The 25,070-nt window shown below is 35.6% G+C and overlaps 3 protein-coding genes, 1 long non-coding RNA gene and 1 other non-coding gene across 13 annotated transcripts; 3 read left to right on the plus strand and 2 right to left on the minus strand.

The window, feature by feature from the left end:
- Positions 1–2,342: 2,342 nt before the first annotated feature.
- Positions 2,343–9,955, minus strand: LOC111801570 (pentatricopeptide (PPR) repeat-containing protein). Of its 2 annotated transcripts, XM_087126837.1 has the most exons (12): positions 9,810–9,913; positions 8,982–9,579; positions 7,929–8,056; positions 7,693–7,833; positions 6,655–6,738; positions 6,317–6,470; positions 5,588–5,647; positions 4,861–5,289; positions 4,298–4,593; positions 4,063–4,192; positions 2,836–3,424; positions 2,343–2,697 (listed from the first exon to the last, which is right to left on the minus strand). In XM_087126837.1, exons 1-11 carry the CDS (start codon positions 9,896–9,898, stop codon positions 2,897–2,899), a joined length of 2,637 nt encoding a protein of 878 aa, XP_086982963.1. In that variant the 5' UTR covers positions 9,899–9,913; the 3' UTR covers positions 2,343–2,697; positions 2,836–2,896. The 2 variants fall into 2 exon arrangements, with proteins under 2 accessions (XP_086982963.1, XP_023541364.2); XM_023685596.2 differs by having other exon boundaries at positions 8,982–9,955.
- A 2,302-nt stretch (positions 9,956–12,257) lies between these two features.
- Positions 12,258–16,226, plus strand: LOC111801575 (uncharacterized). 2 transcript variants are annotated; one of them, XR_015422421.1, is made up of 5 exons: positions 12,258–12,338; positions 13,121–13,230; positions 14,563–14,634; positions 15,192–15,346; positions 15,425–16,226. It is a non-coding gene; the product is annotated as an uncharacterized LOC111801575 (long non-coding RNA). The 2 variants fall into 2 exon arrangements; XR_015422420.1 differs by having other exon boundaries at positions 15,192–16,226.
- A 530-nt stretch (positions 16,227–16,756) lies between these two features.
- On the minus strand, positions 16,757–16,830 carry TRNAR-UCG (transfer RNA arginine (anticodon UCG)). The gene has a single exon. It is a non-coding gene; the product is annotated as a tRNA-Arg (tRNA).
- Positions 16,831–17,816: 986 nt separating this feature from the next.
- On the plus strand, positions 17,817–19,771 carry LOC111801574 (small ribosomal subunit protein eS25y). Its single transcript, XM_023685600.2, has 4 exons — positions 17,817–17,969; positions 18,214–18,288; positions 18,626–18,760; positions 19,453–19,771. Exons 1-4 carry the CDS (start codon positions 17,967–17,969, stop codon positions 19,564–19,566), a joined length of 327 nt encoding a protein of 108 aa, XP_023541368.1. The 5' UTR covers positions 17,817–17,966; the 3' UTR covers positions 19,567–19,771.
- Positions 19,772–20,848: 1,077 nt separating this feature from the next.
- On the plus strand, positions 20,849–24,436 carry LOC111801571 (iron-sulfur assembly protein IscA-like 1, mitochondrial). 7 transcript variants are annotated; one of them, XM_087126732.1, is made up of 6 exons: positions 20,849–21,142; positions 23,055–23,172; positions 23,364–23,422; positions 23,995–24,072; positions 24,104–24,135; positions 24,250–24,436. In XM_087126732.1, the coding sequence occupies exons 1-4, from the start codon at positions 20,944–20,946 to the stop codon at positions 24,057–24,059; spliced, it is 441 nt and encodes a 146-aa protein (XP_086982858.1). In that variant the 5' UTR covers positions 20,849–20,943; the 3' UTR covers positions 24,060–24,072; positions 24,104–24,135; positions 24,250–24,436. The 7 variants fall into 7 exon arrangements, with proteins under 7 accessions (XP_086982858.1, XP_086982857.1, XP_086982856.1 ...); XM_087126731.1 differs by having other exon boundaries at positions 24,104–24,436; XM_087126734.1 differs by lacking the exon at positions 23,364–23,422 and having other exon boundaries at positions 20,851–21,142.
- Positions 24,437–25,070: the final 634 nt, after the last annotated feature.

Raw genomic sequence — 25,070 nt, forward strand, 5'->3', positions numbered from 1 at the left:
CCTAAGTGACTACTTAGTTGTGAGCATATGTCTTAATTAGTTGAATTATGTTTGTATCCATTTTTTTCAGCTCAACACCGAGTGGTGGAAGATTTGAACCCCTGACCTCAAAAACATGCATCTGGACAGTGAAGTATACAAAATATAAACGTTTATATGATTTATTTATTTATTTTTGTTAAGTTTTTTATTTGAGTGGGGTAGTTGACCCACTCCATTGACAATTATAAATATTTTTCATAATAAAAAGGAATCAGGTTAGCCAATGATTTTAGCTACATTTATGGAAGATTTTTGAAAAAAACTTCCAAAAATGGAGAAAGCACAAACTTTTTTTTTTTTTTTTTTGGTTATAAATTAATAAAAATATTTCTAAATTTTGATTAAAATTTAAAAAATTCCGACATTAACATTAAACTTTTAAAAAAAAAAAATCAAATATACTTTTATCGTAGCTTTGATGGAAACAATTGTTTTTTTGTATTTTATTTTGAGAATTTCCTTTAATACTTTTAAAAAAAATTAAAATTTAAAACAATATCCTAATTTATATATTTTAACTTTATTTTTTAAAAAATACATATTTACCTAAATAAATACTTTTTTTTTTTTTTACCGTCAGTAAAAGACAAAATCTTTGTACATTTCAAAATTACCTATTAATTTTCAAAAGTAGTATTAATACTCTTAATTTTTATAAAAAAAATTATTATCGTTACTATATGGATGAACGGGAACGGTTTATCTACATTTCATAAATCATCAAAATAAACAATTTCATTAATATATTAACAATAATAACTTAATTTTGTTTATTTTAGTTTAATATATTATTATTATTATTATTTTAGCCTTTCATTTAAAAATTAAAAATTATAAAGTTGTGTTGGAAAAAGTCAACAATAATATATATACTTTGTATCTATATTTCCCATGTGGTTGGGTCCCTTCCATGTCTTATTTATTTGTACAAAATATATATATATATATATATATATATATATATATATATATATATATATATATATATATAATTTATTTATTTATTTATTTTTTGCAAACATAAGATCACATTTATAGGACAAAATTTGTTAACGCTTACGGGCATATGTATATATACATAAATATATATGAGTCATGTATGGGTTGTATACGATATCTTGAAAATAATGATAATTCTTAGCTTAATAGGTATATATATATATATATATATATATATATATATATATATAACAAATATATATTTTCAAGAACCTTACACAACCCGTACATGACTTATATGTATGTGTGTATATATATATATATATAAAATCAGGAAGCCCGTATACAACTCGTACACGACATATATATAGTTAAGAGTTATCATTATTTTCAAGACCTTCGTACACGATCGATCCTTATATGACCTGTACGGTCTCTGTGTATATATATATATATATATATATATAAAACTATTAATTTTATTAAATTAATTATTTTAATATTAAATAGAGAAGATGGTGGAGATTGAGATTAATTAAAAAACACAAGATTGTGGAAACAATTTTAGGAAGAGGAACAGATAGAAAAAGAGATGTCATAGCAATGTTGGTGAAACTCAATGTTTCATGGCTGTGATTGACATGATATGTTCTCTACTTGTTCAAAAACTTCATGTGCATTTATTGTCATTTTGTTTTAAATTATTCATTTCTCTTTGTTTTTTTTTTTCTTTTAGACCCCATTTTCCCCTATCAAATTAACTACACGTTTATCGTCGTAGTTTAAAAAAAAAAAAAAAAACTGAATGGCCTTCCGTTCTGCTGAGGATTGTTGGGAGAGGGTCCACATTGGCTAATTAAAGTCATAAGAGCTTATGCTTAAAGTGGACAATATCGACAATATCATACCATTGTGGAGAGTCGTGACACTTAACATGGTATCAAAACTATGCTTTTAACTTAGCCATGTCAATAGAATTCTTAAATGTCGAAAGTGACTCATGTGTTGAACAAATGATGTAATTTGTTCGAGGGCTCTAAAGATGGAGTCGAGCCTCAATTAAGAGGAGGTTGTTCGAGGGCTCCATAAGCCTCAGGAGAGGCTCTATGGTATACTTTGTTCGAGGAGCGGATTGTTGAGAGAAGAGTTCTACATTCGTTAAGTAGTAGAGGGTTAATCACGAGTTTATAAGTAAAGAACACTATCTCCTCTCCACTGAAATGAGGACGTAAATTTATACTTAAAGTAGACAATATCATATCAATAAGGAGGTCTATTATTTAGGAAGTGGGTACCTAAATGAGCTGGTTGGTCTCCCTTGATTATAATAATACTCATCCACATAATTCATCAAATCATAATAACAATAAAATATTTCCATGGCTGTAAGTGTTCTTCATTGACCCTCCATAGCCATGGAGCTTCATTCATTCATTCAACTAATCCAACTGATAATGATACTTAAACCATTATATTCCTTTTGTCCATTTTCTTCACACAATCATTCAAAACAAGTTGCAAAATTAGGGAAAAGATTCAAATCCATCACATTCTTTGATAAAGATGAGGCAGTGGTGGGAAGAACATGGAAGAATCTTGGCTATGCTGTGCTGTTTGGTGGAACCACAAGAATCCTTCACTATCATCTGCTGTTATATTTTAAATTTGGCAGTGTCACATCGACTTCGACTTCCAAACCGATCTCGTCCGTTCATTCTGGATAGAGGTCAAATGGTTAAGATGCATTCCCTCGACTCAGACGTTCGAGATTCAAATAAACAGCAGAGCAGTAAATCCAAAGCCTATACATAAAAAACAATGTAAATCAAGCCAAGGTAGGGCCAAACTACTGACCATTTTAGCACTGGGATTCTGTTTGCATGCTTAAAAGGCTTGTTTCTAAGCTTTTGTGTACTCAAAACCATGATCTACCAACTACATCGTCGTCCCGAGCGTCGGATACTTCCTCTTGACATATATCATCGTCTTTGTCCTCATCGTCACTTATACCAGATTCGTCGTCCGAGTCTAGGCTGGAGCTCATGTGGACATTGTTATATGAGTTCCAATTGGGAGGGAAGGTCTTCTGCAAGGCTTCAGTTATCTCCCCACCTGTTCTCTCGATTTTGCGCAAGCACTTGGACCAGTGAACTGCTGTCCCCATATCCACGGTTAATCCCGAATCGACCATCTCTTTGCAGACGGAGAGAATGCCGGGATATATGCTTCCTTCTGCAACGGTAGCCCTCGAGAGTAATGACGTCATTAGACAATGGTAAACAGCTTTGTCTGGCTTCAACCCGGATATCTTCATCTCTGCAAAGCACGACAATGCCTTCTCGGGTAAAGAAGCACGGGCCCAACCGTGAATTAGCGTAGTATACGTCTTAACGTTAGGCTTCACTCCTGCTGATTTCATTTCTACAATTGTTTTTGTTGCTCTCTGGAAAATAGCTAACCAGTTAGAAATTAGAACATGCCAAGAATAGTAGGTAATCAATGTTTGATGAACCTAGCTAACAAATATGAGTCGAAGGATAGTTACCAAAATGCTTAGAAACCAACACTCAAACTAGCCGTAGACCACTGCACGTTTCCCAAGAACTTTCAAATTATGAAGACCAAACAAACATAAATTTATTTTCTTACTGATCCTATCAGAAACTAATTCAGGCAACAATAAGATATAATGAACTATCTGATACGACAGAATTTGATAATCAATTCAGATGAGATCACCTTTAATGTAACAGTCCAAGCCCATCGCTAGCAGATATTGTCCTTTTTGGACTTTCCCTTCTGGGCTTCCCCTCAAGATTTTAAAACGTGTCTGCGAGGGAGAGGTTTCCATACTCTTATTATAAAGAATGTTTCAGTCCCCTCTCCAACTGATGTAGGATCTCACAATCCATCCCCTTCCGGGGCCTAGCGTCCTCACTGGTACTCGTTCCTCTCTCCAATTGACGTTGGATCTCACATTTAAGTAATTAAAATCACCTCTAGGTTACCATCGCACCACGTCGTCACGACACCATGATGTAAAAACTAAAAAGATTTGGCTTATTTGATTTTGTCAAATACCTGCATATCTCCAGCCTTGGAGCAAGCATTTATGAAGGATGTGTAGGTATGAATGTCAGGTTGAACCCCTTCTTTTTTCATTTGTTGTATTAGATCAGCCGCCTCCCAAACATCGCCACGTCGAGCCCATCTATATGGAAAAAGCTAATTAGTAGCAACGAGGCAGAAGCAAAGAGAATTACAAGTAATAATTCATCCTGTAACAAGTACAACCCTACTCACATCTAGAACATACCCATCAATTAAAATGTTATAAATAAAGGTGTTTCTTGGGATATTTTGAGCACTCATTTCCTTGGTGACTGCCAATGCGCTCTGCATCCTCCCTGATTTGCAGCATGCTTTAAGCAATGCTTCATATGTATAAACATCAAGCTTCAGACCCTCATCCCTCAGTTTAGTGAAGTAAGCAAACGCTTTTCCTGTATCTCCCAAAGAAGCATAACCATGCATGATGGTTGTGTATGTGTGTTCGTTTGGACTTATGCCAGCCAACGTCATCTCGTCAAGTATTTCTACAGCCTTCTCCATCTGGAAGGATAGAATAAAATGTAAACAGGGAGCTCTTTAAAATAGTACAGCTATATGAGTAAAGCTAGGATCTCGTAAATTATAATGTAAACGTCCATGGAAAATTAGTTTCATACGCACGAGAAGTTGGATCGAGTCAGCATTCCACAAAGGTCTTAGAGAATTTGAGGATTCAATGAGGGAAGTTGGGATCTAATGGCTCAAAACTACTACTAGAGGAAAGGAACATCCATAGGCATGGACCGTTTCATAGTTCGAAAAAATTACCTTACGCTTCTCAACTAGACCAAGAATCAGAGCATTGTAAGTGTGCACCGTTGGAATGCATCCAGACATCCGCATCATATCGAATACATCTAGCGCTTTCCTCATGTCCCCTTGCCTAGCAAAACCATGTATGATGGGCATAAATGTTCGAGTTGTGGGCCTATGCCTTTGTTTTTGCATTTCCTTGACAGTACAAACAGCACGATCCATCTTCCCCATCCCACAGAATGCTGTGATAATATTATTATAGAGTACTACATCAGGCTTAATACCGTCTTTGATCAGATCCTCAAAAATAGCGAAAGCATTAGCCCAATCTTTCAACTTCAAGAACCCATTGATCAACATGGAGTAGGTCTTCATGTTGTGTTTTATGCCAGCATGCTCCATTTCTTTGCTAACTTCCAGAGCTTTAGAAACTTTCCCGAGCTGAAAGAACGATGAAGGAAGGGCGAAAAATAATCAAAGAGAATCTACAATCATATGCATGCAAGAAATCGTGTAAAATTGACGTTTGTAACAACAGGCGTCGTTATCTTCAAAATCACGATCTTCAAAGAGATAAGGAAGTGAGACCAACCAAACTCATTCATTCAGTGTCCTAATGAAGTACCAAATATTCAAACCTAACAGATAGATACTCTAACGTTAAAGTTCATTTTCTTCTAAAGAATCAGGAAAACAATAACACATAAGTAATATTGGGAATAAAAGAATAGGTTTTTACCTTTGTGTAAAGATTAATAAGACACCCATATGTAATGACCGAAGGATTCAAACCACATTCCTGCATCATAGTTAATAAAATATAAGATGTTTAAAGGAAAAGAATTGATGGAAAACAATCATGAACACGAGATTGAAGTGAATCATTTTTTCAGCATTGAGGTCAAAATTCTTTTTATCAATGCAATTGATGTAACGGTCCAGGCCCACCGCTAGCAGATATTGTCTTCTTTGGTATTTCCCTTACGGGCTTGCCCTCAAGGTTTTTAAAACGCGTCTCTTAGGGAGAGGTTTTCACACCCTTATAAAGGGTGTTTCGTTCTTCTCCTCAACCGATGTGGGATCTAACAATACGAACCACCCTTTATAAGGGTGTGAAAACCTCTCCCTAGGAGACACGTTTTAAAAACCTTGATGAAAAGCCCAAAGAGGACAATATTTGCTAGCGGTGGGTCTGGCCCGTAACAATCGAGGTCATCTGTTGGGTGGTTCGACTAAAGGTGCACCATAAAAAAAAGAGATACTAATCCTAATGTTGTAGGTTTTTCTGTGATTTCAGATAAAAAATAATCAGAACCTCCCCAACTATTCTTTTCTTTTAGTTGACACTTGTTCCAAAAATAGAAATTACCCGAGCTCGGCGCCATAAACTGAACCGAGGACATAAGATTTGATGAAACAGATCAACTCATGCACACATCTACTTCAACCTATTGCCATAGAATTGTACCTTAAATCTCTCGAACACAAGCAGACATTTCTCCTCATCTCCAACCATTGTATAACCATCCATCATGGTGTGATATATGTCAATTGGAGCATCTATGCCTTCTTCTTCCATTTGCCTCACCAAAGCTTCCGCTCTATCCATATTGCATATTTGACTGTAATCAAAACTAGCTAATTATAAAATAGTATTTCCCTTGTATTATACTAGAAAATAATCCACAGAAAAAAAAAAAAAAAAAAAAAGAACACATGCACACACTCAGCGACGAAGAATATTACAGGCGATGTAACAATTTCATAGAAAAAAGAAATTTGATCCGTCGTTTGTCAAATAATTACCAGTAAGCATATATAATATTCCCATAAATGATGGCATTCAACGAGTGTTTCTCTTTCGCCTCCTGAAACCAGTGATCTGCAGCTCTTCCAAGACAAATGCAAATGTAATACAATTTAGATAAAAAAAAGATGCATAAGAAAAATGACTAGTGAATATGAAAACAGAAATAAATTGAGTGAACAAACTCTAAACGACTAGATAATACAGAAAAATAGCATCTACTTCCTACAATCAAACATTGGGTGAAAAGCAACCTTTGATGATTTTCCGCAAAGTTCCCCCTGCAGCAATAGGATTCAACTTCCTTCAGAACGGAACATGCAACAGGCTAGGCCCAAGTCCAAGCTCAAGCCCACTACTAACCAATATTGTCTTCTTTGGGCTTTCCCTTCTGGGCTTCCCTCAAGGTTTTAAAATGCGTCTGCTAAGCAGAGGTTTCCACACACTTGTAAGGAATGCTTTGTTCCCCTCTATAACCGATGTGGGATCTCATAATCCACCCCCCTTGGGAACCCGGCGTCCTCGTTGCCGGTGTCTGGCTTTGATATCATTTGTAAAAGCCCAAGCCCAAGCCCACCGCTAACAGATATTGTCCTCTTTGGGCTTTCTCTTCTAGGCTTCCTCTCAAGGTTTTAAAACGTGTCTGCTAGGCAGAAGTTTCCACACCTTTGTAAAGAATGGTTTGTTCACCTCTCCAACCGATGTGGGATCTCACAGAATATTACCATGGAACCCTCACAATGAAGGCGGCCACCAGTTGACTACAAGCCCTTAATTGATAAACTTAAATACACAATAGTCAAGAAGCCTGATCAAATGTTCATAAGGTCTGAGAAGACATGCACAACCTTTTTTCAGATGAGAGCCAGGTATCACTAAAGTGATTGACCATTTGGTATTTGCAGGTTTTACCAATCAACAATGGAAACGAATAGCAAGAAAATCAATCTAAGGATTTAAAAATAACAGGGCAAAGTTTATATATAATGAAAACTCTATGAACCTATGTACTCACACATGAAATGATAATTACTTACTCTGCATTTCCCATTTTGGCAAATCCACCCACAATAATGCTGTAAGTTACCAAACTCATTTCTATGCCTTCCTCTTTCATTTTTCTGACACAAGATAATGCTTCTTCCATATCTCTACCCACTGCATAAGCATGTATAAGGCTGCATATCGTGAAGCACTCAAAATAAATTAAGCTTGAATCAATATATTTGAAACATAATAAAAGGAAAGAGAAATGTTTAGGAATAGTTATTACTTTGTGTAGACATGAGACGTGGGTTCTATTCCTCTAGCCCGCATCTTTTCAAATGTTTCACGTGCACGATGCATATCACCTCTTCTTGCATAGTAGTTCACCATCAAACTATACTCCTTCCTAGAAGGCTTGAAGATAGTACAATTCATCCCATAACAACAAAAAATATCAAAACAATTAATATGAAATGTCCAAATTCAGTCCTCTAAAGAATACGTATACGGTGAATGTGACATGTTTCAGAGCTTGCATACACTATTGCACATGAATTTGTCATCGTGAGTGCAAGTTTGAATGAACGGATTCAAGTAGGCATGACGATACTTTGTTGTATTAAAACACATACTAAGCTTGAATACAACTCTCAAAACAAACAGCAAAATTCATGGAAAACCCAGAATTGTCAGTTATAAGCAAAATCTATTCCAAAAGCATACATACATCTGTTGTGAACTAACAGATTAAAGTATGTACCATGGAGTCTACATCTAATTCTGCCAACCTCACTATGAGATCCCATATCGGTTGGGGAGGAGAATAAAACATTCTTTATAAGGGTGTGAAAACCTCTCCTTAGCAGACGCGTTTTAAAAACCTTGAGGGAAATCCCGAAAGGGAAAAGAGGACAACATCTGTTACTAACTATTATACCTTCTTTTTTTGAAAACCAAACTTTGACTTAGATAAATGAAAGAACAAAAACATCTGAGTATAAATGACATATGTACTTGTAATTAGAGAACACGCCATCCACGAGATATTACACTACTGCCAAGGAGTTATCTAACCAAACATAGATAAAATAGCCATGAAAAAATGCAAGACACCTAAGGAAATATGAACTTGTAATACAATAGGTCATGGTCCCTTGCTCGAAGTTAGCAATATCAACCTAGAACTGCGGAGAAATTATTCGACCCGAACTTGAGTTGAGATTCTGAATAAGAATTTACATAACTTGAAAAACAATCCATCAAGAACCATATTGTAAACACATAATTTATTCAAGAAGCCGCTAATTCAAAAACATTCCAAAGGAATTGAAGAAGCTACCTTTTTAATCCTCTCGAAGGCTGAGACAACCGCCTGCCAATCCTCCGGCTCTGTCTCAATAACCATGCGAAAGCTCTTCCGTGCTTTATCCCTCTCTTCATGCCATTGTGAACGAAACTCCACACTGTCATCTCCCTCCATCCATTTCGCCCTCTCATACGCCTTCTCCTTTAACCTCCTTCCATCATCCAATTTCACAGTCAAAACCCTTCCGTGAAACTCCACTCCATCAAACTCAACGGCTTTCATGGCCGACTTAGCTGCAGTCGACCCATCATATATGACGAATCCGTATCCGGCATTTCTTTTCGTAGTATCGTGGCCCTTAATCAATATCACATTGTTGACAGGACCAAACTGCCGAAAAAATTGTTGAACCTCATGCTTCTTTATCCAATTAGGCAAGTTTCCAACAAAAATCTTACCCTCTTGGCGGAATTGAACTTCTCTCCGCCCCTCACTCGAAGAATCCTCGGTTTCAATTTCTTCGTTTTCGCTTTCATCTTCCTCTGGCATCTCGGTGATCGGAGGAGGCGGTGGAGAGATCTTACTGGAAAGCCAGAGCTTGTCGGCGAGCGAGTGGGAAACAGGAGGCGGCGGCGGTGGCAAAGGAAGAACGGGAGCATTGGCAGAGCCGACCAGATTCTTGAGAGGATTAGACGGAACTTTAGAGGTGGTGCGTTTAGGGGAGGAAGAGGTTTTTAGGATTTGTGGGCGACGAATTCGGCCAGAGATTGAGGCGGTTGAGCCGGAGGAATCGTCAGAATCGGAACGAGACGGCGGCGGCGGCGGAGGCGGACGCTTCAATGAGAAAACAATTAGGGCGGAAGAAGGGTGAGAATGGTGGTGACGACGGCGAAGTGGCGCGAAGACGGCGGAGGAAGTGGTGGAGGTGGCGTTTGAGAGTGAACGAACATCCATTATCTTTATCCCTCTTTAGCCTCTGGTTTGTTTTCATGCTCCCTCCACCTGGTGGTAAGTTCGGATATTTTTCAAATTACTTTATTATTATTATTATTATTTAATTTCGGATATTTTTTATCCCAATATTTACAAAGTAATTATAAATAATCCTTATTTATTTTAATTTAACAATATGCTGACTAGACCTGCTGACGTGGATGGAATGACAAATTTAAATATGTTGTGGATGAGATAATGAGTTTATTTTATGGCAAATAAATCAAATAATTAATTGAAAAATAAATTATTAATTAATCAAATAAATAAAATAAGTGAAAATTGGAGAAAAATTGAAAATGGTTATTGCATGTCAATGGAATAATTGAATTTTAATTGAAAAAAATAAAATAAAATTAAAAAGAGAAAAAAATAATAATAATTTTAAATATTTATACTTACCATATTTATAAGCTCGGGAACGCTATTTTGGAACAGAAAATTTTCAGAGTCGTTGCAGCTTCAATGGCGGGAACGATCGAGGGAAACGCCATGGAAACGCCGAAGCAGAGAGCGGAAGAAAAAATTTGTAAACTGGCATGGTGGATAGGAATCAGCAATGTCTTATCAAGAGTCATTCCCCAAATGCGCTTCGAGGCTGGGGTAATGGAAGAGCATCGATGAAACTGGTCGAGATTTTGTTTTAGGCTTTACATTTTCTTATTCGAATGTTCGCATCTGTTATTTCGTTCCGATCATTACATTTTGAGATATGAATTTGAGAGCCTCTTTTTTTTTATCGATGTTGATTGTGTTCGATCTTAGGGCTGATTGTGTATGACTGCTTGTAATGCGGTCGTTTCTATTTGAAAATACTTTCGTCTTTGAATATGAGTATTGAGGAATTAGAGAGAGGACGAGCGATTCGGTAGACTAACGGAGTGAATAGAAATCGGCAATGCCTTTCGTTCTCCGGATGATTTCGAAACCTTGCGTGATGGATTTGCATTGATGAAGCTGATCGAGGTCAGTTTCATAGTTTACTGTTAGCTTTAATTCCATATTTCGCATCTCTGATTTCAAAATCGTCGAAATTTTGCACATAAATTTGAGAATCTAATTCTTTTGCAAAATTTACTGGATTCATCTCAGATCCAATGGTGTATGGATGCTTTGATGTTTGTACTGTATCATTCCTGTTTGAAAGCACTTCCGTTTTTTGAATGATTTCCCTTCTAATTGATTCTCATATCACATCATCGCTTGTTTCGTTTCATTTTTCTTTGATTTTGATGTTTTGGTTGCGTACACAAAACACTCAGAGAAGACAAGATGGAGGAATGGTTTGACAATTTGAAGGCTAATGCTAGACTTCCGGACAAAATTTGGTACATTTTCACATTTAAGCCTTCAATCAACAGAGAAATAGCATAATGTATATCCATGAACTTTGTTACTAAGTTTCATTTGCTTTTCTCAACGCAATATGTTAAATCATTTTGTGCTTGTTTTATAGGGAATCTGACCAAATAGGACGGGAACTGGCCAACTGATGGAAGTGGTAACAAGCATTTAGTTTAACTACATCCAACAAAATACAGTAAAGAGGTTGATCGCAGGTAACTAAATTTGTTGTTTAACCATTTTCTATTTTATAATTGAGTGTCTCGTATTTCTCGAAAAAACGATTCGATTTATGGGTCTATGGATTCCTCATCAATGGTCTTAGCTTGTAGTTCTTGTGATGACATGCTAGGTGCTTAAGCAAGTCTTATTGGCTATTACCGAATCGAAAGTGCTTAAACCTCTCCACTTTTTGTTAGTCTACCGAATATGTATGGAATAGAGATACCCCAAACACCCAAGTAAAGAATCGTTACAAATAACGAAGAAACTAATACATTTAGATACGAAGCAACATAAAATAAACCAAATTTGATATTCGAATATTCAGTTTGATAATCCGCTACTAATTCTTCTGGTAAATCAAAAGGTAATCTCTTAGTATTCTAACAAAGAAATCAGAAAAATAACAATCCTATACGACTGGACACAAATTCCACCCAAAAATCATATTTTGATTGATCTCAAGAACCTTCGGTTATTTTTTCCTCTTCACAACTAACCCAGCTTTCTACAGATTCTCCTCCAGGTGCTCCCTTTGGAGGCAGCCTTGATATTAGAAAACTCTTACAGATGTGCAATGGCAGCCAAAGCTGCAGCTACCAGAAGCCACATGTTGTTCTCATGGCGATTTCCTGCATTGACTGGTCGACCTCGGCGGCGTTGTGCTTGCGCTGAACCAGCTACTTAAATGGGGATTACGGCACTACCTCCTCCTGTATGAGGACTACTAACACCACCACCTCCCCTGGGACCACCTCTGCTGGCACCACCTCCATGAGCAACCGCCTGAGAAACGGTGATCGCACATGCACTGTTTCTTCTGCCAATCTGGTTAGTAGCCTCATCTTCGCCATGTTTTTCTGTGTTAGTTTTCTGGTGGCAATTGGACTCTGCATGCATATGGAATCTGGTTTAGGAATGAGGATATAATAAATTTCGCTTTATTACTTTTTTTTTTTTTTTTTCCTTCATTTTTTAAAGTTTACATTTCAGCGCAAGTTTCTTCGTTTTAAAATATTATTCTGATGATCTACTTCTCGACCCATTATATTTTTGGTGTTTTGTACATTAATTATAGATTTATTTTCTCTATTAACATTTACATGTATATTTATTTTCTTTATTTATATTTATTTTCTTTACTAAACTTTATTTATATATTTATTTTCTTTATTAAAATTTATTTATAGATTTGTTTTCTCTATTAAAACTTATTTGTATATTTATTTTCTCGAATAAATTTTTTTTGTATGTTTATTTTCTCTATTAAACTTTATTTGTATATTTATTTTCTTTATTAAACGTTATCTATATATCTTTCCATAGAATATGAAACTTTATTTGATTTATATATTTATTTCATTTTGACATTAAAAGATACCTGTATTCTTCTATTCATTTTTTTATTATTCTATCTTCATTCATCCGAATTTGTCGTTTATGGAATGCACACTTTATTTCAGGTCTTTGTTTGACTCATTATGCAACTTTGTCTTTATAGACACTTTTGTAGTTTATCTCATTTTACTTTTTAATAACTTCCTTTTACATAATTTATTTTGAAAAGAATAAATACAATAAATGAACTTATAAATCCCTTTTTATTTAAGCAGAAAATTTGTGTCCCAAAAATATGAGCATATAATGAGAGAAAAATTGGTGTACTGACCTGTTGGCAAGATTTCTTGCAGAGAAGATGCTATGGCCATGGCAGAACAAAACAGTATGAAAATCAATCCAATCTCTTTTCTTCCCATTTTCTTGCATACAGCTTCTCTCTCTGGATCTCTCTATGTGGTTATAGGATTAATTAATGCTGTGGCTTATATATACTAAACGGTGGGTGGGTGAGGAAGACGAAGGCTAAAGCAATCTTATACCTTTCAAGAACGCGATAACTAAGGGTTTAGAATAAGTAAAGGGACATCCTTTTGGAAAGAAACACTAACTCGAATCTTTTTTTTTTTTTTTTTTTTTTAATCTGTTTAAAGATTCTTACAAAAAAAAAAAAAAAAATGTCTACATGAATTACACTTAGTTAACGGTGTTAACGGTGTTAAAATGATCCAATAACTAGAACTATTCAACTATTCAACTGAAGTCATAATAGCAGGAATAGGTAAGATTATTATTATTATTATTATTATTATTTTGGGTTGAAGAGGGTTTGGAGAACCGAAATTTGGTTGATTCACTAGCTGTGATTGCTTTTGTCGAGTCAATCTGACCAACTCGAGATTTTGGGTTGGTCCAATTTATAACCTAACCCAGCCTATGCACACTCCTTTTAGGATTGTTAGTGTTTCACGTTTGTAATAGATTTTAGCGACGTATTAGGAGATTTTAGTCATTAAAGTGACCTGTATTATCTAGTCTTCATGTAGTACACTGAGTTAACGGAGTTAAAACGATCCAATAACTAGAACTATTCAACTATTCAACTATTCAACTGAAGTCATAAAAGCAGGAATAGGTAAGATTATTATTATTATTATTATTATTATTATTATTATTATTTTGGGTTGAAGAGGGTTTGGAGAACCGAAATTTGGTTGATCCATTGGCTGTGATTGCTTTTGTCAAGTCAATCCGACCCACTTGAAATTTTGGGTTGGTCCAAACAAATTTATAACCCAACCCAGCGTATGTACACTACTTTTAGGATTGTTACTGTTTCACATTTGTAATAGATTTTAGCGACATGTTATGAGATTTTAGACATGAATGTGACATGTATTATCTAGTCTTCATGTAGTACACTGAGTTAACGGTGTTAAAGCAATCCAATAACTAGAACTATTCAACTATTCAACTGAAGTCATAAGAGTAGGAGTAGGTAAGATTTTTATTATTATTATTATTATTTTGGGTTGAGGAGGGTTTGGAGAATCGAAATTTGGTTGATTCACTAGTTGTGATTGCTTTTGTCGAGTCAATCCGACCAACTCGAGATTTTGGGTTGGTCCAAACGAATTTATAACTCGAGATTTTTTTTCTTTTTGTTAACGTTTCGATCTCTCATAGGTATAAAGAGTTTTGTTCTTTATTTTGATAGTGAGTGGACTTCACTAAACATGACTACGGCATGTCAAATGCTTAACAGGAGCTTTCAACATTGTCGACAAAGGTATGTTTCAATTCCTTCTCCACCACTGTTCTTACTCAAATTAATGTTAAATTATCAGCCGTCCATACTTTTAATTCTTTTTAAAGTTATCTCACTATGAAAAACATGAAAGATAGCGTGGTTTTAGTGGTTAAGTCGTATGTTCTTTAGCTGTGTGAGTTTGGATGTTCAAATCCCTTAATCTTCTGGAAGAAAAAAAATACTTAGTATGTATAAATTTAGAACTTTTTTTAAAATATTTATAGAATATGTATTTTTTTTTTTTTAATAAGAAACGAGAAATGTATTAAAAGGAGAAAGGGGAATTCGGGTAGAGGGAGCGTGATAAGGAATCACTTCAAGAGAAAGTAAGATTCAGATTATCTTGTTAATCAAATATCTCACAAGAACGTTTGTTTGAGATTTGAATCACTCTACAAGTAAAGATTGATCATGTCAAACTTGAATGATTCTAAACATGCAACCTAAACTACGTAGAACTGCAAATAAACTTAGTCATTGACTAAAAGAGAACACAAATATTCTTTTTACTACATTTTCAAGTATACTGCTTGCAGATGCGTAAGCTAACGATGGACTTGGGCTGTTACTTATGAGCCCAGCCAAGGCACTGCCTGAGTTGATGGCGGAGGATGTAATACCTTCGCTGAAAGCAATACTTGGAGCACAAGACGATGTCTCCGACGTCGGATTTTCGTTGCAAGATGACTGAGTTAGTTCTCCCATCCAAATTCTCGTTCACTAATATTCTCTTAGCTTGGGCTCATTGAATTTGGATTGACAATGGCAGTTGGATGGTTCATTCTTGAAAAATGGAGTTCCCTACTCATTTTGGGCTTTCTTCCCCAATGGCCTCTCAGGTACTTCAATTCTTAGAGAATGTAATTACTTTGTCGTTGTCATCACCCTTTTACCTCCTGGCTTCCACTGTCTTTTGTTAGATACAAAAATGATGAATGCAAGTATGAACAAATTATCAACAATCTGTCAATCAGTGATAATCTTTGATGCTAAGACCCGACGCATCAGGTTGAATGATGAACAGGTCCAAAAATGTGAGATCCCACATCAGTTGGAAAGGGGAACGAAACATTTCTTATAAGAGTATGGAAAACTTTCTCTACTAGATGAGTTTTAAAAACTTTGAGGGGAAATCCATAATGGAAAGCTCAAAGATGACATCGAGTATGGGCCATTATAAATGATATTAGAGCCAGACATCGAGTAGTGTGTCATCGATGACACTACCCCTAGGAGGGTGGATTGTGAGATCCCACATCAGTTGAATAAGAGAACAAAATATTTTTTAAAAGGGTCTGGAATGTGAGATCCCACCTTGGTTGAAGAGGAAAACGAAACATTACTTATAAAGGTGTGAAAATCTTTCCCAAATAGACACGTTTTAAAATATCGAGAGAAATCCCAAAGAAGACAATATCTGTTAGTGGTGCGCTTGGGCGGTTACAAAAGGGGTTCCACTCAATTCATATCGCTTCCTCGGTTCAACCCTTTGTGGTTGATGAGAAGAAAATTACAGCAAAGCTTGTTACTGTTTTGGATTGAGAAGCGTTTGGCTGCACAAGGAATTACTAATCAACACAGTGATTTTTTTATTTATTTATTTTTTCCTTTTTCTTTTGTTTTTTGGTGGGGAGATTCTTCTCCCTTTTCTACTCTTTTGGAACTTGATCAAATCCTTAGTAGAATGTAAATTCCAGGATTTTTTTTTTCAATTACTATATTACATTACAAGATTATTAATTTAATACCGAATTTAAGTTTTTCAAAAGTACTTAGAAAATTATTTCAAACGACACGTAATCAGATTTTCATGTTTAAAATTTTCTATATTTTGTAATTATTTTTTAGTTGCTATTTTCCCAATAATTTTAGAGTTTACATGAATAAGTATTTATTGTATACAAATCTAACACAAGCATATAGTTTTTATGGATATTTTAGTGCACATATCTAAAATAAAAATCTTTTATAATATTTTAAAATTCAACAATTTATTTAATAAAAAAATATTTATATTTTATGTAACGTTATAAGACCGTCAAATTCAACCGTGTAGTGAAAAAGTAATTTTAATATTATTTTCTCGGTAAAATTTAAAAAACGACCACAGTGGGAGTCGAACCCACGACCTTTTGATCCGAAGTCAAACGCGCTAATCCACTGCGCTATGCGGTCATTTGGTGTTCAACGATCATATAAATTAAAATACATTCTTTTTTTATATATAATTATAACTAAATAAGAAAAAGTAACTTTATCACATCGTAAAAGACTGAAGTATATATTCGAGTCCACAGTGTTTATTTTTATTTTTTTAATTCTATTATTATATTTTTTTTATTGTTTCAATTTTTATTTTTCAAATTCTATTATTATTATTATTTATATCTGTTAGTATCGAGAGGAAAAGAAAGCAAAAACGAGTTGAAAAGATTACCTTTTTGAGATTTTGAAAAGAGTTGCCTACTAACCTGGTCCATGTAGGTCGGCTCTCTAGGATGATACCCTGCCTATTTTAGATCTTCCCATTTTTTCAAACATTACGTCTCTCTACATCCGAGCATCAGTTCCTCACAGCTGACAAATAAGAATTTAGGCTTGACTTCAACTATTTTTATACCGGGCAGCAATTAATTAAACAAACATCCTTAGACAAACATCCTTAGAGAATAAAATTTGTATACATAATAAAATTTCAAATTTATTATAAATTTTGAGGAATTAATTTTTTTTTATCTTCACTAATTTTCTTTCTTTTCTTAATTTCTAAAAAAAAAATGAAAGAAAAAAAAAAAAAAACAAGCCGACTATAGAATTCGAACCTTTGATATAATAATTAAAAAATATATTTTTAACGAGTTAGGTTCATATCGAGACTAATATATATATTATTTAGTCATAACAGATACTTTTAGCAATATTATTTTATTTTATATCACACATTACAATTATTTTAATTACATTTGTAGACTTAATAAATTCAATTATTTTGTTAAGAGATATAATCCAATCCATATTTGGCATCGTAAGCGTTACGGGCTTTACTCGTACGCTTTTTATGGGCCTTTGAGTGACGGGCCATTATGGAGGCCCAATATAATGGGCTTTGAAATGCACAATTGGGCCGATATCTTATCAGGCCCATTTACGTGAAGTTCCCAAACCCTAGCTCCACGAAGGCTGCGAAGGGTTTTATTTCTTTACCTATCAGCGCGCTCTTCTAAGTTTGTTGTGTTTGCTCCCTCTCTTTTCTTCTGCGTCTTCTTCAACAGATCCAGCTCGGAACCCTACGGCGGCGGAACTTTGATACAATGGTTCGTAATCGGCTTTACTTTCTTTTACTTGTTTCTGAATTCTCTCTTTAAGCGACGAAGGATTAGAAATCGGCGGGAAGTTTGAAGCTATCTGTATTGATAATGTGTTTGAATGAACTTCTATTGTTCTTTGATTATCATTCTTTCATCGGAAGTCCGACAAGGAATGTTGTTTGTTATTTTTCTGTTTTGGTAGTCGTACTTGCAATTTGTTCTCTTACTTTGGTGGATTGTATGTGTTTAGGCGCCAAAGAAGGATAAAGCTCCTCCACCGTCCTCGAAGCCTGCTAAATCTGGCGGAGGAAAGCAGAAGAAGAAGGTCAGATTCTTGTTACAGTATTTTCGACTTTACTTCAATCCATGGCTATATTATTGTAGTTGATCCTGGCTATTCCTTTAGCCGTTCTGTCTGCCGTGGATTATTGTTCAAGTTCTTGGGTGGTTCTACGATGTGTTGTGGGAGAAATGTTTCTAATACTTGTACTAAATTCGAAAATGTTGTTTCGTTTCAAACTGTATGAGGAAAATGAAGAAACATCGAAATAAGAGGACTTATGTTGTTTATTGCTATCCTGTCAACTGTGAATTGTTGATTCTAAATGCTAAGATTGCAGTTTTCTCATCTATAATTCTGTTTGTCATTGTTAATATAACAGAAGTGGAGCAAGGGAAAGCAAAAGGAGAAGGTCAACAACATGGTTTTGTTTGATCAAGGAACCTATGACAAGCTTCTCGTTGAAGTTCCCAAGTACAAGCTTGTTACTCCTTCAATCTTGTCCGACAGGTTGAGGGTAAGTTTTTCAACCTCGTCTCATCCATTATGTAGAACATTTTTCATGTTCTTGATTGCATATTCTATCACAATTATGTTATTCTAGTCAATTTGTGATGCTTCCTGATATGAACAAAATGAATGTTCATACATTTTCATTCAAAAATAGTTTGAATAATTAATTTGATCCATTGATTCTACCCGACTGCTTTTTTTCATTCATGAGTAAGAGAGTTTCAGTAAAGTTTATTGAAACACTTCCCATTCCCCCTACCCCTTCCCCTCTTCTCTGTACTTTGTAGATTCTTGTTTTTCTGTAAATTTGCTCGTTGTGTATCTGGTTTTCTTTTTGTCTCAGAAAATCAATTGGGGTTTTCCTAATAAGAGGATAAATAAGTAATAGATTGCCATCCCTAGTTCAAAAAAGTGTACCAAATATCTAATGATCTATAAATGCACAAGGGCCCAAGTCTTTTTTGTCTATGAGGAAGAAAATTAGCATTAGATCCTAGTGTATGTTATGTTATTTTGGAACATGTTGGTTGCAGCCAACCACTATTTGACATCATCGAGTTCTAACAAGTATGCGTTTTTTTATGATTCAAAAGGTCCGTTGAGCGCATCATGAATATCATAAAAGATTCAAACACTTACCCTGAATCAATACAATTTGTTATTTGACAAATGATTCTCTGCCATTTCAATTTTCAGATCAATGGATCGCTAGCACGAAGAGCAATCAAAGATCTGATGGCCAGAGGTCTCATCAGAATGGTGTCTTCACATTCGAGCCAGGAGATCTACACAAGGGCCACCAATACCTAATTTCCTTTCTTATCTTTAGAGTTGTCATGAATTAGCCTTGTTACTCCAGTTTCTGCTTGTTGCTTCTAATATTATCTTCACATGGATGATAGAATTTTGCAAATTTTTTTTTTGAATTTTGCCATTTGGAGAGGAATTGTCTGGTGTTATCTTCCTTGTTAATTACTATTTCTAAATTTATCAAGTTCCCAAACGTTTGAAAGTTTATCGATACTCGATAGTTATACTTAAGGTGCATACCGGGGTTAGTCGATGTTGGTTTTTTATCAAACCTAGCCGTGGACTTCGAAGTATTAAGTTTTCATAGAAAATTTGCTGACTGAATGTGATGGGTCATGGTTTGTTGTCTGCTTTCTCATAATATACGCTTTGATGGGATTGAATGGTTCAATCATGAATCGATAGTGTCATCTTTGGGCTTTCTCTCAAGGTTTTTAAAATGTGATATTTTCCTCGGAGAAGTTAACATATTGGCACTCTTTGGGGCCTAGTGTTCTTATGGGTACTCGTTCCTTTAGGGCCTAGCATCTTTATTGGTACTCATTATTCTTTCATTGATGTGGGATCTCCCAATTCACCTCGACGTTGGCTCACTGCTTTGTGTCCACCCCCCTTCGAGGCCAAGCCTTTGGTATTTGGGATCCACTCTTCTTTGGGACCTTGTGTTCTTGGCTCACCACTTAGTGTCCATCCCTTTGAGGCCAGCATTTATCCTTGGAGGCTCCAGTGTTTTACTCTAATACCATTTGTAATAGATTAATCTCACGCTAGCTTTCCTTTTCGAGTTTTCCCTCGAAATTTTTGAACTCCAGTGTTTTACTCTAATACGGTTTGTAATAGACTAAGCTCACGCTAGCTTTCCTTTTCGAGTTTTCTCTCGAAATTTTTAAAACATGTTTGCTAGGGAGGAGAGGTTTTCACGTCTATAAAAATACATTCTTTCGAAGAATGCTAGTGAAATTTTTAATTGAGTTCGTTTTAGTGATTTGATTCAAAATTTATCACAAGCGAGTAAGATTCTGAGAGAACAGAGACCAATATAAATAAGTTTATTAAACTACTTTTATCCATTAACCAAATTCAATTTTAGTTTACTAGATAATTTATTAATTATAAACTAAAAAATAATTATGTAAACAAAAATGGTTGAATGTTATAATAATTATTTAATACCGTTAATTAAATTCAATATTATAGTTCCAATTTTTTTTTTTTTTTTAAATCGAAATTAACTAAAAGGGAAAAATTTGTAGTTAAAAGTAAAATTGCCATATAAAGGAAATCAAACAGATAAACGTGAAAGTTTGGAGCAAATGAACCTTCGCGAGTGTATCTGCAGAGGAGAAAATCGATTGGCGGCAGGACGATCGAGTGAAAATGGCAGCTTCTTCGTCTTCCTTCCTCGCCGCAGCTTCTCAGAAGGTCGGACCGGCCGCTCGCCGCCAAATTCTTACTCTGACGGAGGCCGCTGCCGCTAGAATTCGACAACTCCTTCAACAGCGCCAGCGTTCATTCCTTCGCCTAGGCGTCAAGGCTCGCGGCTGCAATGGCTTGTCCTATACTCTCAACTATGCAGGTTTGTAATACCTATTGATTTCAAACTTTTCTCGGTTATATGCAGTTTCTTTTTAATCATTATACACGTCTGAGTTTAAGGATGTGATGGAATTTGGCTGTTATGTATCTTCTTTTCTGTGAATCGGATGTTGATGCTTGTATCTAATACGAGACAATTAGGTATTTGTTGTATTTGAGCGATGTAACCTAATTGTTTAGAGGTGACATGGAGAAACCGGAGTCCTCTAGAAGGTGAATTCTTGATATTTAAACTGTTTCCAGCTCTAGTTACCATGAATTACGATGTTAGGTAGGCCGAGGATTTATCCTGATGATTAGATGTCGAAAAGTTGGAAGTTTAAATGAACCTGTAATTGTGATTTACCGGAATTGGACCTAAGTTTGATATGTAACTTGTTCGAAGATGAACTGTTGAATTCTTGCTAATCTCAACAGACGACAGATATGAAAGATAAAAGCTGACATGCCTGAATGCTGAAGTCTTCCGATTAGAGATGACTTTATTTGATAGGATTGTTGGAGTCTCACATTGGCTAATGAAGGGAAAGATTATCCATTGGTATGAGGCCTTTTGGTTTGGTAAAACCAAAAGTAAAGTCATGAGAGCTTATGCTCAAAGTGGACAATATCATACCATTATGGAGATTTGTTGTTCCTATCAAGGACCATGTATGAGATAACTAATAGTTTAGACTTTAAATGTAACAGCCCAAGCTCACTGCTAGCGGATATTGTCTTCTTTGGGTTTTCTCTTTTGGACTTCCCCTCAAGGTTTTAAAACGCGTTTACTAGGGAGAGATTTTCACACCTTTATAAAGAATGCTTTGTTCCTCTCTCCAATCGACGTGGAATCTCACAATCCACCCACTTCGGGGCTCAACGTTCTCGTTGACACACCGTCCGGTGCCTGGCTCTGATACCATTTGTAACAGACCAAGCCCCCTGCTAGCAAATATTGTACTCTTTGAGGTTTCCCTTCTAGGCTTCCTTTCAAAGTTTTAAAACGCGTCTACTAGGGAGAGGTTTTAACACCTTTATAAAAAATCTTTCATTCCCCCTCTCCAACCGACGTGCTCACATTAAATCAGTTATGTGACAGGAAGTTTAGATTCAATAATTTACTTCACAAACTTATGAAATAGGGATGAGTGGATTATTAAATATATCCAATCCCAGACTAATTTATGGTGAACATTTGCTTCCATCAAGTACAATTTCCTTCGTGGTAGGTTGGGTATGTGAAAACATAGCAGGAGTACTCTTTGTGCCTGTGAGTGTTTGCCTCTCTGTCTCTCTATCCTGATATGGTTAGTTAGAATCTTATTGGACCAAAGTGCTATTTCTATTCAATTAGAAGATAAATGGGTTAGCAAGGCTCCATGGGTCATCATGGAAAGAATAGTTATTAACATGATAGATGGCCAGAAGTTCCCGATTTCAACACATCTGTTGTAACAACCCAAGCCTACCGCTAGTAGATATTGTCCATTTTGACCCATTACGTATCGTGATCGGCCTCATGGTTTTAAAACGCGTTTGCTAGGGAGAAGTTTCCACACCTTTATAAGGAATGCTTCGTTCTCCTCTCCAACCGACATGGGATCTCACACCTGTAGCTTGAGACTTTTTTATTGTTTGTGTTTATCTAATATTTCTATCCTCTTAGTGAACCGGATTTGCAATTCAGTTTCTTATGGATTCGCTCATGATTCGAGAATTTTCTTACTCAGCATTACGTAATTTTTATAATCACATTATCATTAATTTCCGTTTATTTTCATTGAACAAGAAATAGAGTGCAGCCTTTATCTCTCCTTTTGGCATAAATGGACTGTCATGACCTCTATTTCTTTAAACAGTTCAAAATTGCAGTACTTCATTTTAAAGTTTTCTCTTTTCAAATACTTCAGATGAGAAGGGGAAATTTGATGAGTTGGTTGAGGATAAGGACGTGAAGATATTGGTTGATCCAAAGGCGCTGATGCATGTAATAGGAACAAAGATGGACTTCGTAGATGACAAACTGAGGTATTTGAGAACTCTCTACCACAATTTTATATTTTCAGCTCTATTTCAATCCATTTGTTAAGGGAATGTCCTGCTTGTTAGTTACAACTTACAATATCAAACCGACATATAAAAGCTTGCGTATTTATATTTAAATGTCGATGAGTAAGCATGTGCATTTGTATGTAAACCTATTGTTCCACATTTATCACGGCACCTCATGTGAGATCCCACATCGGTTGGAGAGGAGAACGAAACATTCTTTATAAAGGTGTGGAAACCTTTCCCTAATGGACGCGTTTTAAAAACTTTAGGGAAAACTTGAAAGGGAAAGCTCAAAAAGAACAATATTTGCTAGCGGTGAGCTTGAGCTATTACAAATGGTATCAGAGCCAGACACCGTGCGGTGTGCCAGCAACGATGCTGGGCCTCGAAGGGTGGTGGATGTGAGATCCAACATCTATTGGAGGGGGATGAATTGTGAGATCTCACATCAGTTGAAGAGGAGAACGAAGCATTCTTTATAAGGGTGTGGAAACATCTCCCTAATAAACACATTTTAAAAACCTTGAAGGAAAATCCAAAAGGGAAATCCCAAAGAGGACAATATCTTCTAACAGTGAGCTTCGGTTGTTACACCTCGACAATGATATTTTATTATTTCAGAGTTTGGACATATTTCAATAGGTTTTAATCAGCTGTTTTGATTATCGAATTTGTTAGGTTATCTCGAGTTTTGATTCTCCAATCAAATCCAACCTTTTAACCCCTGTAGTACTCTGCTGTATTCAGTTGTCAATGAAACTTAATATTTCTTTCTCTCTGTCTCTGTCTTCTTGGCAGATCTGAGTTCATCTTTATCAATCCAAATTCTAAAGGACAATGTGGGTGTGGGGAGTCCTTTATGACAACAGGCAGTGCAAAGGCAGTTGAACAATGAGGCAGTGTTTGAAAAATTCAAACTCCCAAGAGAGTGAAACAACTGTAAGAATGTTTGTTTTTATGTGTAATTATATTATATTGTTTAAAAACCATTTAAGCAGCAGCCCCTTGTGATCTGCTAATTACTTTCTTTTGTTTTGTATGTACATATTGTAGACTGCTGTGGCTAAATAAGTTCTGAGGTCAGTAATCAAATTCTCCCACTACTTTCCCTTGTTCTAGAATTTGGTGGTTGAGATCATAGGATAAGAGCACTCCCACTCCCTTCTTGTCAAATATCTTCATATTTCATATCACTTATCACTTATTGAAGTATAATTCAACAGTTCACTTATTGAGATCATAGGATTTGGTGGTTCAGATCATAGGATAAGAATGTTTTGTTTTTTAAACGAAATGCAAAATTCAAGTGTTTTTATTAATGTAGCGAAAATGGTTTAACACTCACTTAAAAAATTGAGATTGTTTATTGTTAGACGTTATTTTTGTGATGTCCCACGGGGAGAACGAAACATCCTTTATAAGGGTGTGGAAACCTTCCAGGATAATATCTGCTAATGGTGGGCTTGGGTCATTACAAATGGTATCAGAGCTAGACACCGGACAATGTGTCAGGGCCCTAAAAGGGGTGGATTTGGTGGAGTCTACATTGATTGGAGAAAGGAATGAGTGTCAGTGAGAACACTGGGCTCCGAAGGGGGTGGATTGTGATGTCCCACATTAGTGGGGGTGTGGAAACATTCCCCTAGCAAACACGTTTTAAAGCCTTGAGGGGAAGTCCGAAAGTCCCCTCAAGGGAAAGCCCAAAAAGGACAATATCAACTAGCCCGTTACATTTTTTCACATAAGCTTTAATCAGAGATAAAAGCATCAATAACTAAGTTTGTTAAAATTTGATCATAATAATAAATAAAAAGTTTGCTCAGTATATATTAATAGTAAATTAATTTAGCTAATACCTTTTACCGTCAATTTGA

Source organism: Cucurbita pepo, chromosome 9 (assembly GCF_057944985.1).
Source record: "Cucurbita pepo subsp. pepo isolate OVF chromosome 9, ASM5794498v1, whole genome shotgun sequence".
Classification (NCBI taxonomy): Eukaryota; Viridiplantae; Streptophyta; class Magnoliopsida; order Cucurbitales; family Cucurbitaceae; genus Cucurbita; species Cucurbita pepo.